The 20,491-nt window shown below is 40.3% G+C and overlaps 1 protein-coding gene and 1 long non-coding RNA gene across 4 annotated transcripts; one reads left to right on the top strand and one right to left on the bottom strand.

Annotated features, from left to right (window-relative positions):
* Positions 1 to 500: 500 nt before the first annotated feature.
* atp8b4 (ATPase phospholipid transporting 8B4) lies at positions 501 to 16,644 on the bottom strand. Of its 3 annotated transcripts, XM_078257224.1 has the most exons (29): positions 16,542 to 16,644; positions 13,378 to 14,118; positions 13,131 to 13,186; positions 9,619 to 9,677; positions 9,409 to 9,522; positions 9,210 to 9,308; positions 9,060 to 9,121; positions 8,864 to 8,936; positions 8,619 to 8,689; positions 8,297 to 8,376; positions 7,962 to 8,120; positions 7,767 to 7,855; positions 7,491 to 7,687; positions 7,133 to 7,341; positions 6,589 to 6,632; positions 6,331 to 6,496; positions 6,048 to 6,236; positions 5,715 to 5,830; positions 5,141 to 5,305; positions 4,945 to 5,056; positions 4,750 to 4,855; positions 4,451 to 4,592; positions 3,896 to 4,079; positions 3,463 to 3,686; positions 3,047 to 3,130; positions 2,415 to 2,660; positions 2,199 to 2,337; positions 1,984 to 2,114; positions 501 to 1,166 (listed from the first exon to the last, which is right to left on the bottom strand). In XM_078257224.1, exons 3-29 carry the CDS (start codon positions 13,159 to 13,161, stop codon positions 945 to 947), a joined length of 3,513 nt encoding a protein of 1,170 aa, XP_078113350.1. In that variant the 5' UTR covers positions 13,162 to 13,186; positions 13,378 to 14,118; positions 16,542 to 16,644; the 3' UTR covers positions 501 to 944. The 3 variants fall into 3 exon arrangements, with proteins under 3 accessions (XP_078113350.1, XP_078113349.1, XP_078113351.1); XM_078257223.1 differs by lacking the exon at positions 13,378 to 14,118; XM_078257225.1 differs by lacking the exon at positions 9,409 to 9,522 and having other exon boundaries at positions 13,131 to 14,118.
* On the top strand, positions 16,333 to 16,953 carry LOC144522281 (uncharacterized). The gene is made up of 2 exons (XR_013502390.1): positions 16,333 to 16,442; positions 16,625 to 16,953. It is a non-coding gene; the product is annotated as an uncharacterized LOC144522281 (long non-coding RNA).
* The last annotated feature ends 3,538 nt before the right edge of the window (positions 16,954 to 20,491 follow it).

A 20,491-nucleotide genomic window follows, 5' to 3' on the forward strand; every position in this document is an offset into this window, starting at 1 on the left:
TAGCAACTGTACAATGTTTAAAACAAGGGATAAATCGGTATTATAAAGAGGATATCAGATTCAAGCCATGCATTCAATTGCTTTGAACAAACTAAAGCCAATGAACCGTTGAATATCAAATTAAAAAAAAAGTGATTATCTTTAACATGAACCATACAAGGCACAGCACAGGGAAAACAAATATATATTGGCAAAACATGGAGTCAGTAAAATGTATTTAAATTAATAATTAAGTTGTGCCAATCATACTCATCAGTATTTACAGAAACATTTGTAGTTTAGCACTTTGGATATTTGAAGGGAGATTTTTAGTGCATAGGCTTTATAGACGGACTATTATTAATAAACTTTTTGTACTGGTGCTCGGGGCTACCTTTATTTTTGTCATTTATTATGTTTGTGACGGCTAAAGGCTGAAATGTCCCAACCTCTTTATTAATCAAAATAGGACATGCCATTAAAATGATATCGAATAAATGCACCAACCAGATCAAATTGGATCAGTTAAAACAGGAGACACATTTCTTTAATTTTGGCAACTAATGCATAATGTCCTAAAATATACTGGCTGTTGTCAGACTGAGTTTGCATATTGAACACCTTACATGAAGATTAGAAGAGTTGTCCATTATAATTTTTTAACCAGCTGGCCTTTTTTTTGTAAATGGTTCCTCTAGATAATCATGTTTTGATTGCACTTTAACATAAACAGAGACCACATGATCCACACTAATAAAGAAAATGAGTTACGCCTGTGTAGTTGGAGTTGAACATAACTTTGCCCCAAAAGGACACCCATACATTGTGCTTTGTCTGTGAGAACCACGCATATGGTATCCTGTAGTGAATACACTGTTAGTCAGAGGTCGAGTTCAGTCAGTGTGCTGCTGTTGTTGAGTCTGTTTTGCTCCTGTGATTTCATCAGAGACTTCGTTCTTTTTCTGTTACATATTTTCTGTCCAGGTGGGGCTTTGTGGTGCTCCTTCAGGGGAGCGAGCAGAGGAAACTGTGCTCACCCTCATGTTTTTGCCTGAGGTAATCAGCTCACCGTAGCCTTGTTGGTGGGAGAAGGCATACGCAGAGCGGCGGGAGCTCGTCCTGCGTACTCGCCTCAGGTTCTGCTCCTGAGGTCCTTGTCTCTTCCTTGACTGTTGGAGATGACGAACCTGTCAAAATACAGCAATGGAGGAAGAAGTACTTAGATCTCCACTTATACTCCATTACAAGTCAATACTTTGCATTTTAAAGTATTATCAGCTAAATACACTTAAAGTAGACAAAGTACATGTTCTGCATAAAGTAGCCCCTGTGACTGATAAAATATAACATTATTAGATTGTTATACTGATGCATCAAAGTAGCTGTCGAGGTGGAGATAGTTTTAACTGCTTTATATACAGCACAGGTAGGTAGTTCAATTCAGTGGCTCCCAACCTAGGTGTCAGGCCCCTCCAAAGTGCCACAGGAGGCATCTGAGGGGTCGTACGATGATTAAAGGGGCAGGAAAGAAGGAAAAATAAAGTTGTGATACGCAGATCTGTTATTTTGAATTTTCACAGATGTTTGCTTCTTTTGTGGACTATTGGATAATTTGACCTCTTTAGGTCTCAAAAAGTCATTTTAATGAAATCATCTGGGAAGTTTAGAGGGGAAATGTCTCAGGTGAAACTGATAACTCTCAGATATCTGAAAGGTGAGATGGAATCCCAACTCTGCCATTTTTGTAAGGGGTCACAAGTCAAAAAGGTTGGGAATCCCTGGTTTAATCTTTAACAATGTGTTCTTTTATTAAAAAAACAATATAGATTGTTTGTGGAGTGGAGTAGAAGTATAAAGTAGCATAACATTGAAATACTCAAGTAAAGTACAACTACCTCAACACTGTGAGTAACTGTACCACCACTGAAATACAGCCATGGGAGAAATTTTAATTAAGCGTTCATTGCTTCCACCAATGCTGTAGATGCATCAAAGTTATTGTACCTTATCTGTAAGAGTTGGAAAGAGGTCTACTCTCAGGAAGCTGACTGCTAAGCCGGGCACAACACACACCACAGCGGTGAGCAGAATGACCAACCACACACTCTTCTCTGATAGGCAGTTACGTGCCGTGCCTGAGGAGGACACACAAATGTATTTATATTTAATTTCCATGCATCAGTATTATTTCTTCATGTATCCAACTGAACTAAACTTACCTATGAACGGGAAATTACTTGGAAAGATGCCAAATATGCCATTACTTTGCATTGCAAATAATGTGGCAAAGTACACTGTCAGGCTCCCCCATATGAACAAGTGATTGACAGCTGTCCAGTAGTGTGTGTCAAGTCCAATCTAGGAGCAGATACATGCATTATAAACAGTGTTTATTTTTTTAAACAATGGCTATTTTTGTCTGTTTGAACTCTTACCTGAACACTTACGATGATGACCAAGGATGTTGCTATAGTAACAGCAAATGATTGTTGGTCAGAAAAGTGGGAGCCATCCTCTTTCACAATGACAGTAAAGGCTCCGTAGGGAATAAAGAAAAGCAGGAATGATGTGCCAATCCCCTGCAGTGTGCACAGGAAAAACTGGCGTTTGTTGAAGAGAAGGTTTTGCTGGCCAGGTTTGTAAAGGCTCGGGTAGCGAAGGCTGTTCTGGTCATTGACATCCTGTAGGAAACAGATATAATGTGTGTTATGTGAGATTAATATGTATAAGGGTAGGGATAGATTGAAGTATTGGGGGCTTAATGGTAGTTGTATAACAGACAGTATATAAAGTATGATAGATGAACAATATTGTATATTGATATGGGTTAATCAGGTTCAGAGTTCTAGACACATAATTTACCTAGTGTAGGGTTAGATATCATGGCACAGTGAAAGAGAGGTCTATAGTAACAGTGTGTGACTTGACAGTATCTTGAAAAGAAAAACATAAAAGGAAAGTAAAGGGTTGGCTCAGGATGTTGCCATTGGAGACTGCTGGAAAAATAAATTAAGAAATAAAGAGTTTCTTTAAAAAGATTCAGGTAATTTGATATTGAGCATATTACCTGATCAAAAAGTCCCATCGCCAGGACTGGTAAAGATGTATAGACTATATTAAAGAGGGTAATGAACCACTGGTCATACACAGTCTGTGGAGAGAGGACAGTTATATGCATAATTTATAAAAATGTGAAAGGGTTTGTGCCTTTAAATCCAGGCTTTTCAAGGGTGTCCCATTTTAGAGTAAAATTACCCGCACACTGACAAAAAGTAGACAAGGCTGTTAAGATACAAAAAGAAAAAAAGGTAACAGTGTGAAAATTGTGACATTAAGTGAATGTTTCGGTCAAAGGACTATTGTCAGCAGAACATGTAATTCTAGAGACGGCTCACTGACTAACCGCTATGACCAATGAGGAGAACAGTTAACTCAGCACATACAGGAACAACTTTCTTTAATGATATAAAACAGTATTCTTACCTGAGCTGAGAAACCACAGAAGAAGCCATACCAGAAGTGTACCAGTGTGAAGGCAAAGTTCTTGTAGAAGAAATAGCACAGGAAATTACACATGCGGAAGTAGGACCAGCGTCCGTGCACCAGCAGGAGCCGCCGCAGGAACCGAAACTGAGCAAAAGAGTAATCTGATGCCAGAACCGCCTGCATCCCCTCCTGACCGCTGATGCCGACACCGATGTGAGCAGCTGAGGAAGAAACACGCAGTACTTCCCTTTGAAACTAATTGTTAAAATAAATATTAAAACATTGTTTAAACATACACAAAGTGTTAAAAGTGCAAACTGTACTCCAAATGTCACTTTAAAATAAAACAAAATCAAGCTACTAACATTTTATGATGCTGTAAAAATGTTTCTAATGTTTATGTAGATTTGGGTCTATGACTGACACTTACTTTTGATCATGCTGACATCATTAGCTCCATCTCCAATGGCAAGAGTGACGGCCCTCTTGTGCCTCTTCACCAGCTCCACCACCTGGGCTTTCTGCATCGGAGTGACCCGGCAGCAGATGACTGTTTTACACAAACAGGCCAAGTCCAGGAAGACGTGCTCCAGCTGTGGTTCCAGAGCATGAACCTGCAGGGAGAAGACATACTGTACATCACACCTGTTAGACCTATCATTACCATCCTACAACGTCAACCCCCTGCAGAGGCAACACCGTGCAACAGTTCAATGTAACATTTCCACCGAGCTGCTGCTGCATCATGCGTGCTGCTCAAGTCGCAGCGAGGGAGCAGCTCCTGTGTGAGGAAATGGACGTTAATGAAAACCTGTAATAGAGCCGAGGGCCCTAAGCAGCACAGCGGCTCATTAAAGACTCGGCACAGTCACAACAGCAGGTACAGACTCAGCAGATAGCATATAATTATAATTGATAAAATTATCATCAGCGGATTATCAACAGTGGACCATGTTATATAATGCAACACATTTGAGTATCTCACCAAACTGTGTCCATTGATGACTAAGGCATACTCTGCAATGATGCTTTCTTCAAACACAGAGTTTTCTGCAAACATATCTGACTTCTCAACATCTCCTGCACTGCCAACTCGACTCAGGCCAAGAATGTGCTCTTTAGCATTCCTGAGGAAAGCCAGGAAAAAAAACACATTTTTAGCATGTTAATAAAAGCTCTATCGAGCCTGTACTCAATGACAGAATATTTTTTGTCAACTGGATAAACTATTACTTATAGGCACTGAATTTTCAAGATGTTCCACACATGGGGCCATAAACTCACCTGAGCTGCTTCTGCACCTCCAGCAGTGTGTGGCCAGAGATAACAAACACCTCATTCATGTTGTCTCGCAGAATGTTGCAGGAGTAGCCGATGTTCATTGCTGTCTCTGAAATGTTTTACACAATTTACATCTCGATAGCTTTTCACAGCATCAGTTGTCCTGTTCAAAAAGGTCATTTAGGTGAATTATGCTACCTAGTTTGTCTCCTGTGAGGACCCAGATCTTTATGTCAGCTAGATTTAGACAGGTGATTGTTTCTGGGACTCCCTCCTGAAGTTTGTCCTCGATTGCTGTGGCTCCTAGAAGCTTCAACGATGACAGCAGTCAGTATGCAGAGGCTGAATGAGTTTGATTGCTTCAAGGATGTCAACAAAAAGATGTCAATGTTACCTTCAAGCCCTGCTCGATCTCCTCGTAGAGAACAGCCAGCTGATCCTCGCGGTTCTCGATTACAGTGCTGGCGAACAGAAGCTTTTTCATCCAAACATCAAAATAATCTTCATCAAGATCTTTGTAGGCCAGAGCTAATGTTCGAAGCCCTTCTCCAGCAAATTCCTGTAGAGAACATGAGTGAAAAACAAACACCTGTAACAGTTGTACCAGTGCACGGTCCGTGTTGTCAAAAGTGGGATGAATTATTTAGTGCACTGAGAAAGAACAGTTTTTTTTATGACCATTCATTGCTGTGTCAAAAGGACACACAATTAAAAACTTAAATAGTATATTTTCAGTAGAGACACAAATATAATCTCAAACCAGCTACTTCTGAAATTTTGTCAAAACATTACCTGCACCACAAGCTGCAGCAGTCATCAGTACTATGTAAGCATACTGATGTTTTTAGTACATTGCCTGGTTTATCGATTTTTATGAGACTTTAAATACAGGTGCATAGTAGACTGCATAGTGCATTTATTTAAAAATGTAGTCACTGAGGGATGTTATCCAATCTGACAACACTTACACTGAGATGTTCTGAGGTAGTGTGCATGAGGTCTTCACTGGATGGATCCAGACGCTCAAAGATAATAGAGTCAGCTCCTTTGGAGTATAGTTTAATCTGGCCCTGTGGGTTTCTTACTATAAAACATGAGCAAGAGAACACAACATAACTTTTCTGATCAAAGCATGTACATCAAGACTGTTAACTTCATTCTATTCTTAGAAAATAAAGATATATTACTAATTGTCACAGGTATTATTTAAAAAATGTTAAATATGTCATGATGACTACTAACACTAACCCTAACCCTAACCAAAGGGAGCGTTGTTGTGCTGTTATAAGTGAAGACCTAACCAATGACGCTCATTCTCTTGCGCACGTTGTTGAAGTCCAGTATGGCCAGCAGCTGGTATGTGACGGCTCGTCCCATCTCACACAGTGTGATGGTCTCGGGGGTTCGGGACCGGAAGACAAACCCAAAGTTTCGCGCCGCAGTGACCAGGGCTCCCTCGTCAGGTGACTGGGCCTGGTACACCAAATTTCCTTCATGTTAACAGAAACATCAAATCAGAATCACTTCAATATATTCAGTTATTTCTGTTATTACTGCTACTTCTGGACCGTGTGCACAGTTTACCTTCACTCTTCTCCTCTGGCATGACAGTGTGGCACAAAGCCAGCAGTCTAAAGAACTCCTGTGCTGCAGGATCCTCCAGTTTAAGGGCTTCAACCAGGCTGCCATCATAAAACTTAAACCTTTTATCACAGAGAGCGTTGAAGGAAAAGTCCACACAGGCTGTTTTCTGAGGGCACATGAAACCACCAAGTGTTAGTTATTATAGTTATTATTTTATTATTAAGAGTTAAGAATTTGAGATTGTTACGCCTCACTTACTTCTGTAATTTCAACCCTCTGCTTAAATTCATCATAGACGTCACCTAAGAGAAAGAAAAGGTAATGTAATGACTTAGATATCAGACATGTAGCACTGTGATATGTTATTAGTTCTATACTGGGGAACAAAGTGGGTGTTTTGAAGCTCAAACTAACACCATTTCTTTAGCGAGAAACCACTGATTGCTAAAAGTTTTGCCCAGAAATCTAATACATTCAATATGACAATTTTCATGGCAAACATCATTAAAGTAATTTCCCTTTTTCTAGAGATCTCTATCTAATAGATAGTCGTGTTTTTTAATGATCAGTGAATTATCCAACTATCATAAACCAGTTCACCTAAACTGACAAAATTGTTTTGGTAAAGTCATTCAGTATTCTTTGGTAGGACATTAACCAGTCAGTGTGGTCTTTAAGTGGTATGATGGAGGTGTCAGTTGATATAGTTGTCTGTCTATTTTTGATTTATTTGTTTAAATATTCAGTAATATTTATTATTTCTAAATTGAAAGGTATTCTAATTTTTCATAAAAGATCATACCGTACATCTGTCCATTAATGGAGCACTTGCTGAAGACCATGATGTTCTGGGTGAGGGTGCCCGTCTTGTCAGAGAAGATGAACTCCACCTGACCCAGCTCCTCATTCAGGGTGGTGGTGCGAGCTTCCGCCGCAGTGTCCGTCCGACTGCAGTACATCCTCCGGTCCCAGTTAATGAAGTAACTGTGGCCGAGCCGCAGAACCTCCACACTGAAAGAAGGTTTAACCAAACATTTTATTGCTATTAAATGGTTGTACTTTTAGATTTCATGAAAGAAATATTAGACCTTGGCAGAGCAACAATACAAACAGTTTTCAGAATAGTTATGTAGCATTTTGGAAATAAACTTTGTCCTTACCTGACATAAAGTGAAATGGGCACAACAGTGTTGAGTATGATGATGTAGGACCAGAAGGTAAGGAAGCCAGAGAAAACTGCACTGCTCTGAAATGCATTCCACGGCAAAAACACCTGGAAGTTTCTGCCAATCCAGCTCTCCCAAATAGTGTTTCCAATGGCCAAAATAACTCCCATACAAATGAGGAAGGCAAAGATCTGAAATATAGATCATAATTTTATGTTCTGTAAAAAAATGTTTTTGGTTTAATAATAGTGTCCATGCATAACAACTTACCCACAAAACCAAAGTGTTCATCAGTTTATCGATACTTGTTCTTTTAAATTTAGTCCCTCCACAGTTCTGCATGAGTTTGGTTTGCAAACCTGTTGGCATGAGGAAACAACTATCAGTGTTGAAAGAACATTAACAATTAAAGAGGTTTATGGCTAATGGATCTGGAGATCAAAAGCATCAAAATAAAAATCATACCAGCAAAGATGACCATCCCAAAGCACCACTCAGTGTTTCTGAGTACACAGCCTCGCAGCAGCATGTTCTCATTATCCAGAGGGTATTTATTGTCTCTCCAGTATAAAGTGCCTGTGAATCGATCCAGCTTGTTGTTTGGTGGCTCACAAATGACTTCTCCTGAGGAACAAAGCAAATACAGTCTTACCAACATGAATCATCATTTCAGGAGAAAATTCATAAACATGCATTCACACAAAAAGTCAACATGTCCACATATAGAAAGCCTGAAGTGTCCACAAGTGATTTATTTACACAAATGGAAGCATAAACTAATACTCCAAGCGCCATCTCACCATCAAAGTCCATCAGCTTTGTAATATCTCCCATATCTGAGGTGACGGTCAAAGACTGACGAACTTTCAGATTTGTCTCTCTGTTTGGGGAGAAATAGAAATAACTAAATTTGTCTTCTATGATGACGTATAAAAGTAACAGTAAACCAGTTTACTTAAAAAAAAAAAAAAAAACACTTACACATACATACTTTAAATTTCTGCAAAAACAATGAACTAGAACAATCATAATCTCAGTTTCTTTCCTCACACATGTGATATAGTGGCCAATTACGGTTCAGATTTCTTCAGCTTTACTTTACATAACCAGTGCAGCACTTACCCATCTAGCTCTGCAGTCTCAATATAGCACAGTCCATAGGACTCACTACTACAGAGGAGGAGGATGTCTGCCTGTGTGTAAAACCAATATGAAACAAGTCAGTGGTGAGAAAAGGTATAAATGCACAACTGAGCCTGCAAGAGAAGTCAGTCCTTTAACTGTTGACCTCAACCTCTCTTATGTGTGAACGTGAGAGACACAGAGGCAACAAAATGGAAAAACTGAATTACAGAATTTTTACTCACAGCAACAAACTGATTATTCTCTAGTTTGATGATATTTCCCACTCGAATGTTCATCCACTTCTCGCTCTGCATACTTGGAATTAAAAACTCATAATTAAACCACATAAATGCCCTTGAACACAGTCTACAGTCATGTGGTATGGCTTTTCAGCAGTTACAAAAAGCATCTATATGAGAAAGACAGAGGTTAAATTACCTTCCCCTGATGAGAACCTGAGACTGGCGGTTGTTGACTTGCTGGTCGCTTTTATGTCTGAACTGAAATTTAAAAAAAAGGAGTAATCATTTTACCATGGGAGATAAGAGGAGCATTTAGAAGCTGGGTTAGAAGAACAGTTACACTTACATAATCATCTGTGGCGTCCTTGACAGCCGTGATTACCAGCACCAACACCAAAGGCACGATGGTTGTGAACCAGGACAGAGAAGAAATTGCTGGAATTAACTAAAGAAAAGAAAAGCAGGTTGTAAGCTCACCCAGTTTCACTTTAACTCCCAAAAAAGCAAATATATCCACACAAATGCAATGCATATGTTTCTTCTACCTGCAGTATCAACAGTACTAAGAAGTAAGCATTTGCCACCCTCTGGAACTGCTCAAACAAGTTCATGGGCAGGAAGGTGAGGATGTTGTACTTTGAGGTTTTAATGCGATTGTCCTGAAGAATCACACATTCAGAAACAGCACTGATGAAATAACCACAGCCTATACTTGTGAGTAAAGCAAACCTGGTGTCATTTTGAGGCTTACTTACTGCATAAGAGAACTTGTCATTGTAGTCCTGCGCGTTGGCTTTCACATGGCGTTCCTTCTCTACATACAGACAACACATCATTATCCAGAGACAAGTTAAAAGTACACATTCATAAAAATATTTAATACTTTAGACTATTATGTATAAAGTAGCAGTGAGACGTGAGAACTGTAAACTTAGACTGTAAAATTACCACTGCAATATAGAAGGTTTTTCTCTGAATCCACTGAAGTAGAGAGTGCCGTCAGTAAAGGAAGCAGCTTTGTTTACTACAGAGGGGTGAAGTCAGAGGGTCTCAACAGAAACATCACAAGTTGAATTTTCTTCCTGTCTTCCAGTACCTTTTAATAAGTGGGTTTTACATACAATGAAAATGGTGTTTGGAATTAATCACATTTTAAAAGTAGGCCAAAGAATTTCTAATAAGGGAAGAAGTTCCACTCTCTCGATGCTTCTGAACTGGTTGCAGTCCCACTCTGGTTCCACTATAGGGTGCTCACAGGCCAGTGCAGAATGAATGTTGGTCTATGGAGCTATTACCCCTCAAAATCCACTTTTCTCAGGATATAATTTTTTGTCTAGTAATTTGAATGTTGTATTCGAAAGGAGAGGCAAAGAAAATACACACTGCTGGGTGTTAGATTTTTTTAAAGTCACTTTTTTTGTTCTAAAAAGCCTTTTAAAATGTCAATGACGTCATACACATCGTACGGCAAGCTCGGAGTCACTTCCTTTTTTCTCTCGAGGCATCGACAACACAGCTGACAGGTTAGGCTCTCCCTGTTAATACACGTGCTAGAAAGAGGTTTGCTAATGTTTTAAAGACCACGCCGAAATATTCACTCTGACATTCTGGTTCCGCTTCGGATGCCGTCAAGCGGGATCTCCGGTCGTAATCAGTCCTTCACTGACCAATCAGCATTCATTAGCAGAATGCTAGCGTGTTATGGACAACAACAACTCAACCTGTAAGAAATTGAAAGGACACAAGTACTCGTTCATTCAACTTTTGACCTATAATCCATGTTGAACTTGCAAAAACTACAATCAAATCTGAGATTTCTCAACGACAATCGGGCGAAAGAGATAAAAATTAGCCATATAGCTCCATAGAGTCCCATTCATTTTGCATTGGACCGTGATCACCCCCAGTGGAACTGCAACCAAATTTGGTACAATGGGGCTAAATAGGGAGTGAAAAGGCTTTCCGTAGACAGGTTTTGAGTAGGCCTACCTCTTGTCACATCACCACCTGCCATTCCCTTCCCGTCCTACAGTATATGTAGGCTACCTGCTCTTTAGCCATTGTTCCCTGCCAGCCCATCTTTTCTCCTATCCATCTGGTCTTGTTATGACCCTTGTATGCCTTTTTGGACTTGACTGTTCTTTGACATACATCTAAAATTTTACTCAGCAGATCAAAATTGGTTGCCAGGTGTTATAACATGAGCTGGTTGGAAGATTTTGTTATACCCTTGGATAAAGCCAGGCTAGCTGTTTCTCCCCGTTTCCAGTCTTTATGCCACGCTAATGTCGCCTCGCTGTAGCATCACATTCAGTGGACAGACCAAGCGGCAACCTCTGGTGCTGAACGATAAAACCAATGCAGAAGTGCCAAAAACTGCAGTTCATCGAATGTCCACTGGAGGCTGGCTCAAAAAAGGGAGTCAATCCTCATACACATCCATGTTAAAATGCCCAACTTTACAGCAGAATTAAACATGTTTAAAGCCTGGTACAAAGAACGGCTTTGGTCTCTATAGCTAATTTTTCCCTTCATGACAACCGTTTTAATTATATTAAGGCTTAAAGTTATGTATAATTAAGGGTGTGTTGCTTTGAGTGAAAGGTGGCTGCTGTCAAGGGAGGCTAGCATAGACTAAGCTTCATAAGGCCCGCCTCAGCTCCATCCATGCTCCACTTCTTTGCCCATATTTGGATTAGCTGTCAGTTAGGCGACATCTAGTCTATATGAAAGATTTTTCATTTCCGGGATTGTTGCCGCTGGAAATTCCGCCGGATGTCCCCAATTTTTGGCCGTATGTACGTCACCTTCCGCTTTCTTGGTGTTGGCAACTTGGTTGATTTATGAGGACTATGGTTAACGGCTTCTCAGAGCTCTGCAGGGTAAATCGAGACAGCTAGCTTGACAATCTGTCCAATCAAAGTTGTCTCTTGCATGACAAAACAACTTTTGAATGACCACGTTCCACCAAAACAAGTTCCTTCTCTAGGCTATTTTGCAGAGGCACCGTTGCTTTGTCCGGCGATTGTGATTGGTTTAAAGAAATGCCAAGAAACCAGAGCATGTTTTTCTCCCATCCAGGAATGTTGGACTAGCCAGACCATCCTCCGCAGCGCTTTGGAGAAAGGTCTGGAAGGTTTTGTATGATTCAGATGTAAGAGCAGGGGCGGAGGGTAATGTAGGCTTGAGTAGGAATACCCAACGAGTGCGTCCTCAGAGCGGTTTTAAGAAAGATTCTTTCTAAACAGTCTCTGGTTTTACCACGGATCACGTGTATGCGGCCGGCTATCCGAATCTACCTCCCTCCCATAGCCTACCCAACCTTCCACCTCACCCGACGCCTATGTGTAAGAGTGTCTGTGGCATGCATGCAGGCTCTGTCTGAGCTTGCCATTACACGCTTTGGCATTTCTCTCATGGCTCATCTGTCAAGGTGATGCATTAAGGCTCATTAATCTCGGTCATTGCCTTTTTTTGTTTGTTTATAAACAGTCTAAAACAGGCAATATATTCACTCACAAACAATGCCAGTCATCTACAAGATGACGAAACTTATCAAAGCACTCTAAACTTGGAGCAATGCCCAAAGCAGCTGCTAGAGCTGTTGTTTCCAAACGAGGTTAAATCATTATGTTGAATTATGCATAATGCACATTCACAGAGCTGCAACAGGATATACCTTCTCACACAGACTGGCCACGTCCTGCTATCAGTTACTATGACAATTTATTATTAAGAAGGGCGTTGGTCTATTTAAACATTTAATTAGAAGACGTGTAAATGTAATATTGTTTTTCTATAGCACAAAGTTGTTTTTTTTTTTTAAACAGACTGATTTCTGAAGGAGCTTTTTCTTTTGAGTAAGACTGCAAGTTTGGGCAGGTTACAGTGAAATGATTCATAAATGCTTCAGGAAATAATTCAGACCTTCCTGAGAGCAACATCCATACAGAAAGCTTTTACATGCTCAGTTTCTGTAGCTACAGAAAAGAAATATAAATCTCAAAATGACGACAACACAAAAACTGTACTTCCATCTCAGTTCTTAAGGAAATTTAAATATACTCAAATTCTATTCAAACACATGGAAATATCCAAGTCTGTGTGTGAGGCAATGGATTTACAAATCACAAACAAATGCACACCACGCACACAGAGAGAGAGAGAGACAGAGACACTAAAGTATAGCGTTTCATTTAATTTCTCTAATAAATTTTTTCTTCTGTTCTCTACATCGTTTTGGATCTATGAAAAAAAGAAATCTTACCAATGCGAGTATTTCTCCTCCAGAATGCCATCTTTTCCAGGGACCCCCTGGTTTTCCTAATGTCACAAATGCAAGTAGCGAGGATTGGACCCAAATGCAGTTCAGAGTGAGAATTTATTAACAAGGAAACTACAACAAAAAGTGTCCAGAAACTGGCAGAGCAAAAAACGAGTTCCAAAAAACACAGGGGAAACTAGAGACATGAAAACCACAAGAAAAATCAGCAACAGGGGAAACTGCAACTCACCCACCAACAGAACAGACAGAATGAAATGATCCCACAAGACACAAAGGAAAGAGACTAAACACACAGGGTAATAAGGAAACGAGGGACCGGTGACACTAGGGCTGGGGAACAGGTGAAACAGATAAGAAAATCACAAGGGCGGGAAAACCAAAAGACAGGAAGTAATTCAGACAAGACTAGGGAGAAAAGACAGACTACAAAATAAAACAGGAAATGGGAAACCAACTAATCAAAGAAACTTGACACAGGGACTAGACGTGACAGTACCCCTCCCTCAAGGGACGGCTACCAGACGGCCCTTAAAAAAAGAACACAAAAATAGTCCACAGAATAGGGCAAAAAGGCCCAGGGAGGGCGGAGGGGGTACGGAGGAGGGACAAACAAAAGTCAACCCACAGAGGGGCGAAGGGAGGAACAAGAGTCAACGGGGTTAGGGAACCAAGGTCTGTTGGAACTCAGGAACTGAGAACAGTGGGGCTGTACAGCGGGACAGCGAAGGCGGAGTCCCTCGGGAGGACGGACAGAACCGAAGACTCTCTGGAGGTCTGCGGCAAAGACGAAAACCCTCTGGAGGCCGTCGACAAAGGCGATGTCCCTCTGGAGGCCGTCTGCGAAGGCGAAACCCCTCTGAAGGCCGAGCAGGTCGGCAGCGAAGGCGAATCCCCTCTGAAGAGAAGGCAGGCTGAGCAGGTGAAGGGTCAGCTGGGCTGAAGACAGGCGACGGGTCAGCTGAGCCACTGTCTGCCAACAAGGTAACAGGATCAGTAACAGGCAACAGGGTCAGGAGTCGGCCGGACCACCGAAAAAACACGGGGGGCAGGAGTCTCTGAGGCGCCACAGACTCATGATCGTCAGCCGGCGTGGACTCTGCGCGACTGGAAGACTCTAGAAGAGCGGTCATCGAAGACTCTGGGCGGCTGGACATCAGCCGGGATCCAGGGAGACTGCTAGCCAGCCAGGATTCTGGGGAACTGAATAGCTCGGGGGACACAGGACAGCCAGGGGACACTAAAAAGCTTGGGGACACTAGTCAACTCTGGAACGCTGGACAGCACGGGCTCCGGCTCGCTGCACAACACCGAGGGCTCTGGACCGCTGCACGTCAACGCGGACTCTGGGCCGCTGCACGTCAACGCGGACTCTGGGCCGCTGCACGTCAACGCGGACTCTGGGCCGCTGCACGTCAACGCGGACTCTGGGCCGCTGCACGTCAACGCGGACTCTGGGCCGCTGCACGTCAACGCGGACTCTGGAAAGCTGCACGTCAACGCGGACTCTGGAAAGCTGCCTGGCTTGGAGACAGGAAGGCCAAATTCCTGCTCAGTAGACAGCCAGCGAGCCTCCATGAGGTGCCTGGCAAAGGTGGGATCCTCATGAATCTCACTAAAAGAATTCACCAGACTCTCACTGACCGAGTCAAGGGGGTGAAAAAAATGGTTTAAACTTGCACACTGCTGGGTCCATTTCGGATGGGATCATTCTGTCACAAATGCAAGTAACGAGGCTTGGACCCAAATGCAGTTCAGTTCAGAGTGAGAATTTATTAACAAAGAAACAACAAAAAGTGTCCAGAAACTGGCAGAGCAAAAAACGAGTTCCAAAAATCACAGGGGAAACTAGAGACATGAAAACCACAAGAAAAACCAGCAAAAGGGGAACCCGCAACTCACCCACCGACAGACCACAGACCTAATGAAATGAGCCCACAAGACATAAAGGCAACACAGAGACTAAACACACAGGGTAATGAGGAAACGAGGGACAGGTGACACTAGGGCTGGGGAACAGGTGAAACAGATAAGACAATCACAAGGGCGGGAAAACCAAAAGACAGGAAGTAATTCAGACAAGACTAGGGAGAAAAGACAGACTATAAAATAAAACAGGAAATGGGGGCTAGACGTGACACCTAAATGTCATGTCAAGAAATCAGAGGTGTAATATAATTCATACATTTACTCAAGTACTGTACTTAAGTACAATTTTGAGGTACTTATACTTTACCTAGTATTTCCTTTTTCTGCTGCTTTATTCTTTACTACATGTCAGAGGCAAATATGTACTTTTTTACTCCACTTATCTCCTCATATCTTTGAAGATAAAATGTATCCTGGGCAATATTAAAGTGATGATTAATGCAACAATAACTATAATACAATAATACACATTTTTCTGAAATGGATCATGCTGCATAATGATACTTTTACTTGTACTTTGAGTATATTGTGATGCTACTTTTATACTTACACTGTGGTATTGCATCTTTTACTGAAGTAAAATATCTCCACCACTGCATTTAGTAAGTACTGTACAATTTACTTGACTGAACTACTTTCTATTCTACTACATTTATTTGACAGTTTTAATAACTAGTCACTTTACAGATGGAGCGTTTACATACAAAACATACTGAGCCTATGAAATTTGATGGATTGTTAGTTTAATTTATCCTGTAGCCTATATACAAGTGATCAAATTAGCTAAACTAAATACAACAATAAAATGCTAGTTACACATGAATGCATCAGTAAAAAAGAATCCAGTAATATGATATATAATAGTATATATAACATAATAGCCCTTTCTGTTCGTATGAGTACTTTTACTTTTGATTTTTAAGTAGGCTACATTTTGTTTATGTTTTTTTCTTCATAATTTTGTTAAATGCACGGGTTTTACTTGTCATGTATTTTTACATTGCTACTTTTACTTAAAGTGAAGAACATGAATATATTCTCCAACACTGGAAGAAACCATCATTAACCATCTCTACTATGAAAAAGTAGTTAGTGCTGGGAGTGAATGTAAAGGATTGTGTGTGTGTGTGTGTGTGTGTGTGTGTGTGTGTGTGTGTGTGTGTGTGTGTGTGTGTGTGTGCGCGTGTGTGTGTGTGTGTGTGTGTGTGTGTGTGTAATAACATCTGAGTTAAGACACAAAGCAAAGTGGTGTCTTGTTTCTCTTCTGTTCAGAGGAGCAACATTAATTAAACTATTGGTGTCAGCAGCAGCAGCAGCAGCAGCAGGTGACTCCCCAGTGAACGGTGTCTCCTTAGCAAAAGATCCCAGGTGAGAAACACAAAGCTGGGAGTGTAACCTTAGCAAGATGTGGAGTTACTTCATTTCAAAAGCCTATTTTTAGGGTAAAAATAAATTGTGCTTTCTTACCTTGAACAAGTTTGTGACAAGCGCAGTCTTGTGTTGTCTCCATATATCCTGTCATTTATTTCAAATAACTATACATTCCGCAGATTTTCACGCTGTTATCCTCCTTAATAAAAAAAAAATCACCAGAGAGGGATGCACTCGTCTTAATAACCAACAAATCCTGTTCAGCTGTGGTGAGAAGAAGACAGCAGACGGTGTGTGGAAATGGAGCAGGCAGGAAACAATAAGCAATCACGATATTCCGAGAAAAAGAAAGAGACTGACGAGAAATCACCAACTGATGATCACACACCGAGAGCGACGACATGGAGGCTTCACCGAGGAGATGTGTGTGTGTGTGTGTGTGTGTGTGTGTGTGTGTGTGTGTGTGTGTGTGTGTGTGTGTGTGTGTGTGTGTCTCTCTCTCTCTCTCTCTCTCTCTCTCTCTCTCTCTCTCTCTCTCTCTCTCTCTCTCTCGCTCTCTCCATGTGGAAAAAAATATCCTGACTGATTTTACAAGCTCTCATTGAGTTATAGCCTAGTAGCAGTGTTGGAAAGTAACTAATTACATTTACCCAAGTAGGCCTACTTGGGTAAATGTAATTAGTTACTTTAGAATGTTGAGGTAGGCTACAACTACATGTAAGAGGGAAATACAGTGGTGCTCATAAGTTTATAAACCCATGTTAAGTTGACTAAAAAGAGGAATAAAAATATCATCTTTTGGAAATTGATCTTAATTAAAAATAAATAAATAAATGTTCTTCATTAAAAGACAGGGGGCATAAGTAAGTACACCCCTATGTTAAATTCCCATAGAGGCAGGCAGATGTTTATTTTTAAAGGCCAGTTATTTCATGTTATTTTATGGAAAGTACCCCATGCCAATCTCTAGATATGGTGAAGGGTATGTGATGATGTGGGGCTATTTTAATTCCTTTATCAGGATGTATCCTGGATCCATAAAATAACTGGCCTTTAAAAATAAAAATCTGCCTGCCTCTATGGGAATTTAACATAGCGGTGTACTTAGGCTACTTATGCCCCCTGTCTTTTAAGGAAGAACATTTCTTTATTTACGATACATTATTCATTCACAAAGAGAATTGGTGTCCTTAAAGATTGGATTTTTTCAATTTTTTTTTAATTAAGGCATCAAGATTAATTTCCAAAAGATGATTTTTTTTATTCCTCTTTTTAGTCATCGCATGGGTTCATAAACTTATGAGCACAACTGTATTGTACATTTTACTCCACTACATTTATTTATAACGTTACGTTGTAGATTAAAATTAGTTAGTTAGTTCAATTTTATTTCTGTGTCATGCCAAACTTTTGGCCAATCCCATATTATTTTCAAGACACCACAGACATCTTCCGGTCTCGCACATACAAATCATGGGGAGAACTACATGAATAACCTATAACTGTATTATTAGTTTATAATGTTGCTCTATCGCCCCTGTAAGGACTTACACTATATTTTTAAAACGCAAAACACAATGCAAAGATGTAGCCTTCATGATTCAGTTAAATTATATAAATACAAAAAGAGAAATAAAAGTGTCACATTTGTGGTTGGTATCTTTTCACATGCCATGGTGTAGGATGATAGGCCTACATCATTGGTAAATATTTTCTTTTTTTCATTTCTTCTTTATTTTCTTTTATATTAGGGGTATTTTGTATTGTTTAATGGTAGCTTCTTCAGCAGTATTTTGATTGATTTAATAACTTTTTCAAGATATGCTGATAGCCTACTACTGATATCACTGTGTGATTGCAGCTAAATATAATGCTAAAAAGGGGAAGAAAGTGTAACACCATATCATTTATATACACAAAATATTGTCTGGGTTTAAATTTTAATTAAATTGTGTTGCCTTTTAAAAGCCAGGGCACACTGTAGAGATGAACTCATGCATGCAAATTGATTTGGAGCAAAGCAGGTGAAAATAAACAGACAATTGTTGATGGATGTATTTAGTATTAACATTACCTGTATGAGGTTATTGCCAATACTACAGTGATTTAATATCGTGCCTATCCACGTACACATCACCAGTCACGTTTAATGAGCGCATTGTTTGGTTTAATACAGTTGGTAATAGTTAACCTAAGAACTTATTGTGTGTGCAGAGTTGTTACTGTTAGCACTATATTATATAATTAAATTAATATTTAATGTGGTTTCCACCCTAATGGACCAAACTGTTCCACCTTTCTACCAGCAGGTGGCAGTATTTAAATGACTGACTGTATTGTGTCTTTGGTAATTGTTTTAAATCAAGATTACTGATACAGATGTATTTATTGTTGTTCATTTCATTTGGTGGTGCGGCAGCAGAAACTTCTTTATCTCTTCCCAGAAGGCAGCAGGGTGAACAGGCTTCTGGGAAGAGATATAGAAGTTTCTGCTGCCGCACCACCAGACTGAAGAGCAGCTTTTCCCCCCAAGCTATCAGACTCTTAAACTCTAGTTCATCCTCAGCACTGCTCCACTGATTATAGTTTATTTCTGTTTACCATTTTTTATAATTGCTTCTATATTAATGTATATTGTCTGCTATGTAGCAGAAGGGAGTTACAAACTCAATTTATACTTTATACTATATAACCTGTTATATTGTGACAAAATAAATCTACCCACCTACCTTAAAGAAGAATAAAGTGAATTTTTTGGAAAGGCCAAGTCAAAAGTTCTGACCTTAAAATGACTGAAATGTTGTGGAAGGATGAGGAAGCAAGCAGCTCATGTGAGGAAACCCACCAACATCCAAGAGTTGAAGCTGTTCTGTACAGAGGAATGGGCAAAGATTCGTCCAAGTCAATAAGCAGGACGGTTCAAAAGTTACTGGAAACGTTTTGTTGCAGTTATTGCTGATGTACTCAGCGTTGACAGCCTGTTTTTAGTAATGTAATTATGTTTTTGGACTTTCTTTTGAGGACCTTGTAAAATGAACTTACCTTAGGGCTTCACAGTAAATGTTCTGCAGCCATAGATTGTACATGCAATGCCTTTGAAAGCATGTATGTGCTATATATGTTGAATACATGTTTAAGTTTACTTGTATGGATTCTCTTCACTTGCATGACACAATGGGAGTGTTGTATGTTATACACACTGGAATGTGTATAGAGAAGAAAGATTCACACAGTATATAGCACACTGGTAAATCATTCTTTTGGTCAGATGGCCTACATTATGACATTTCTGATGTGAGTTTGTTGTCTGAGCTGCTAAGAAGCTGATAGCAGTGTTAGAATCAGGTTAAAACAGAAGGGCATGCAGGTTTAACTCTGGGCTGGGGGTGAATGATGATGATGATGATGACGACTAGGTTGCAAATAAAATCAAAATCCAAATGAAATGAACAACAATAAATACATCTTTATCATTAATCTTGATTTAAAACAGTTACCAAAGACACAATACAGTCAGTCATTTAAATACTTCCACCTGCTGGTAGAAAGGGGGAACAGTTTGGTCCATTAGGGTGGAAACTTGACCCTAAACTTGGGGTGTGGCCTTGACCAACTGCCATGCTTTGCTTGTTTGCAAGCCATGATGTCTCTCTCTTTCTCATGGGCGGGCCAAATTTTCTGGGTGGGCAAAGCAGAGAAAGGGGAGGTAACCTTTCCCCTTATGACGTCATAAAGGGAAGATTCCAGATTGGCCCATCTGAGTTTTCATTTTCTCAAAGGCAGAGCAGGATACCCAGGGCTCGGTTTACACCATTGGCATATATAAAATGGACCAACAGATCCCGTTGCTCTGGACGGAGACCAGTGAAGGATATTAGAAGCACTTTTCCGGTGATGGCTGAGCGTTACTGTGCAGCCTCCAACTGAGAGAGACGATGTAAATATGACGTGAGCAACATGTCTGAAAGTTGTAAGTCTTCTGGTAGCTGTGCCAAGAGAAATCTCAATCATTCCGAATCTTGCAGAGAAGGAGAGTGTAGGTATAT

The sequence above is a fragment of the Sander vitreus genome, chromosome 8, assembly GCF_031162955.1.
Source record: "Sander vitreus isolate 19-12246 chromosome 8, sanVit1, whole genome shotgun sequence".
NCBI lineage: Eukaryota > Metazoa > Chordata > Actinopteri > Perciformes > Percidae > Sander > Sander vitreus.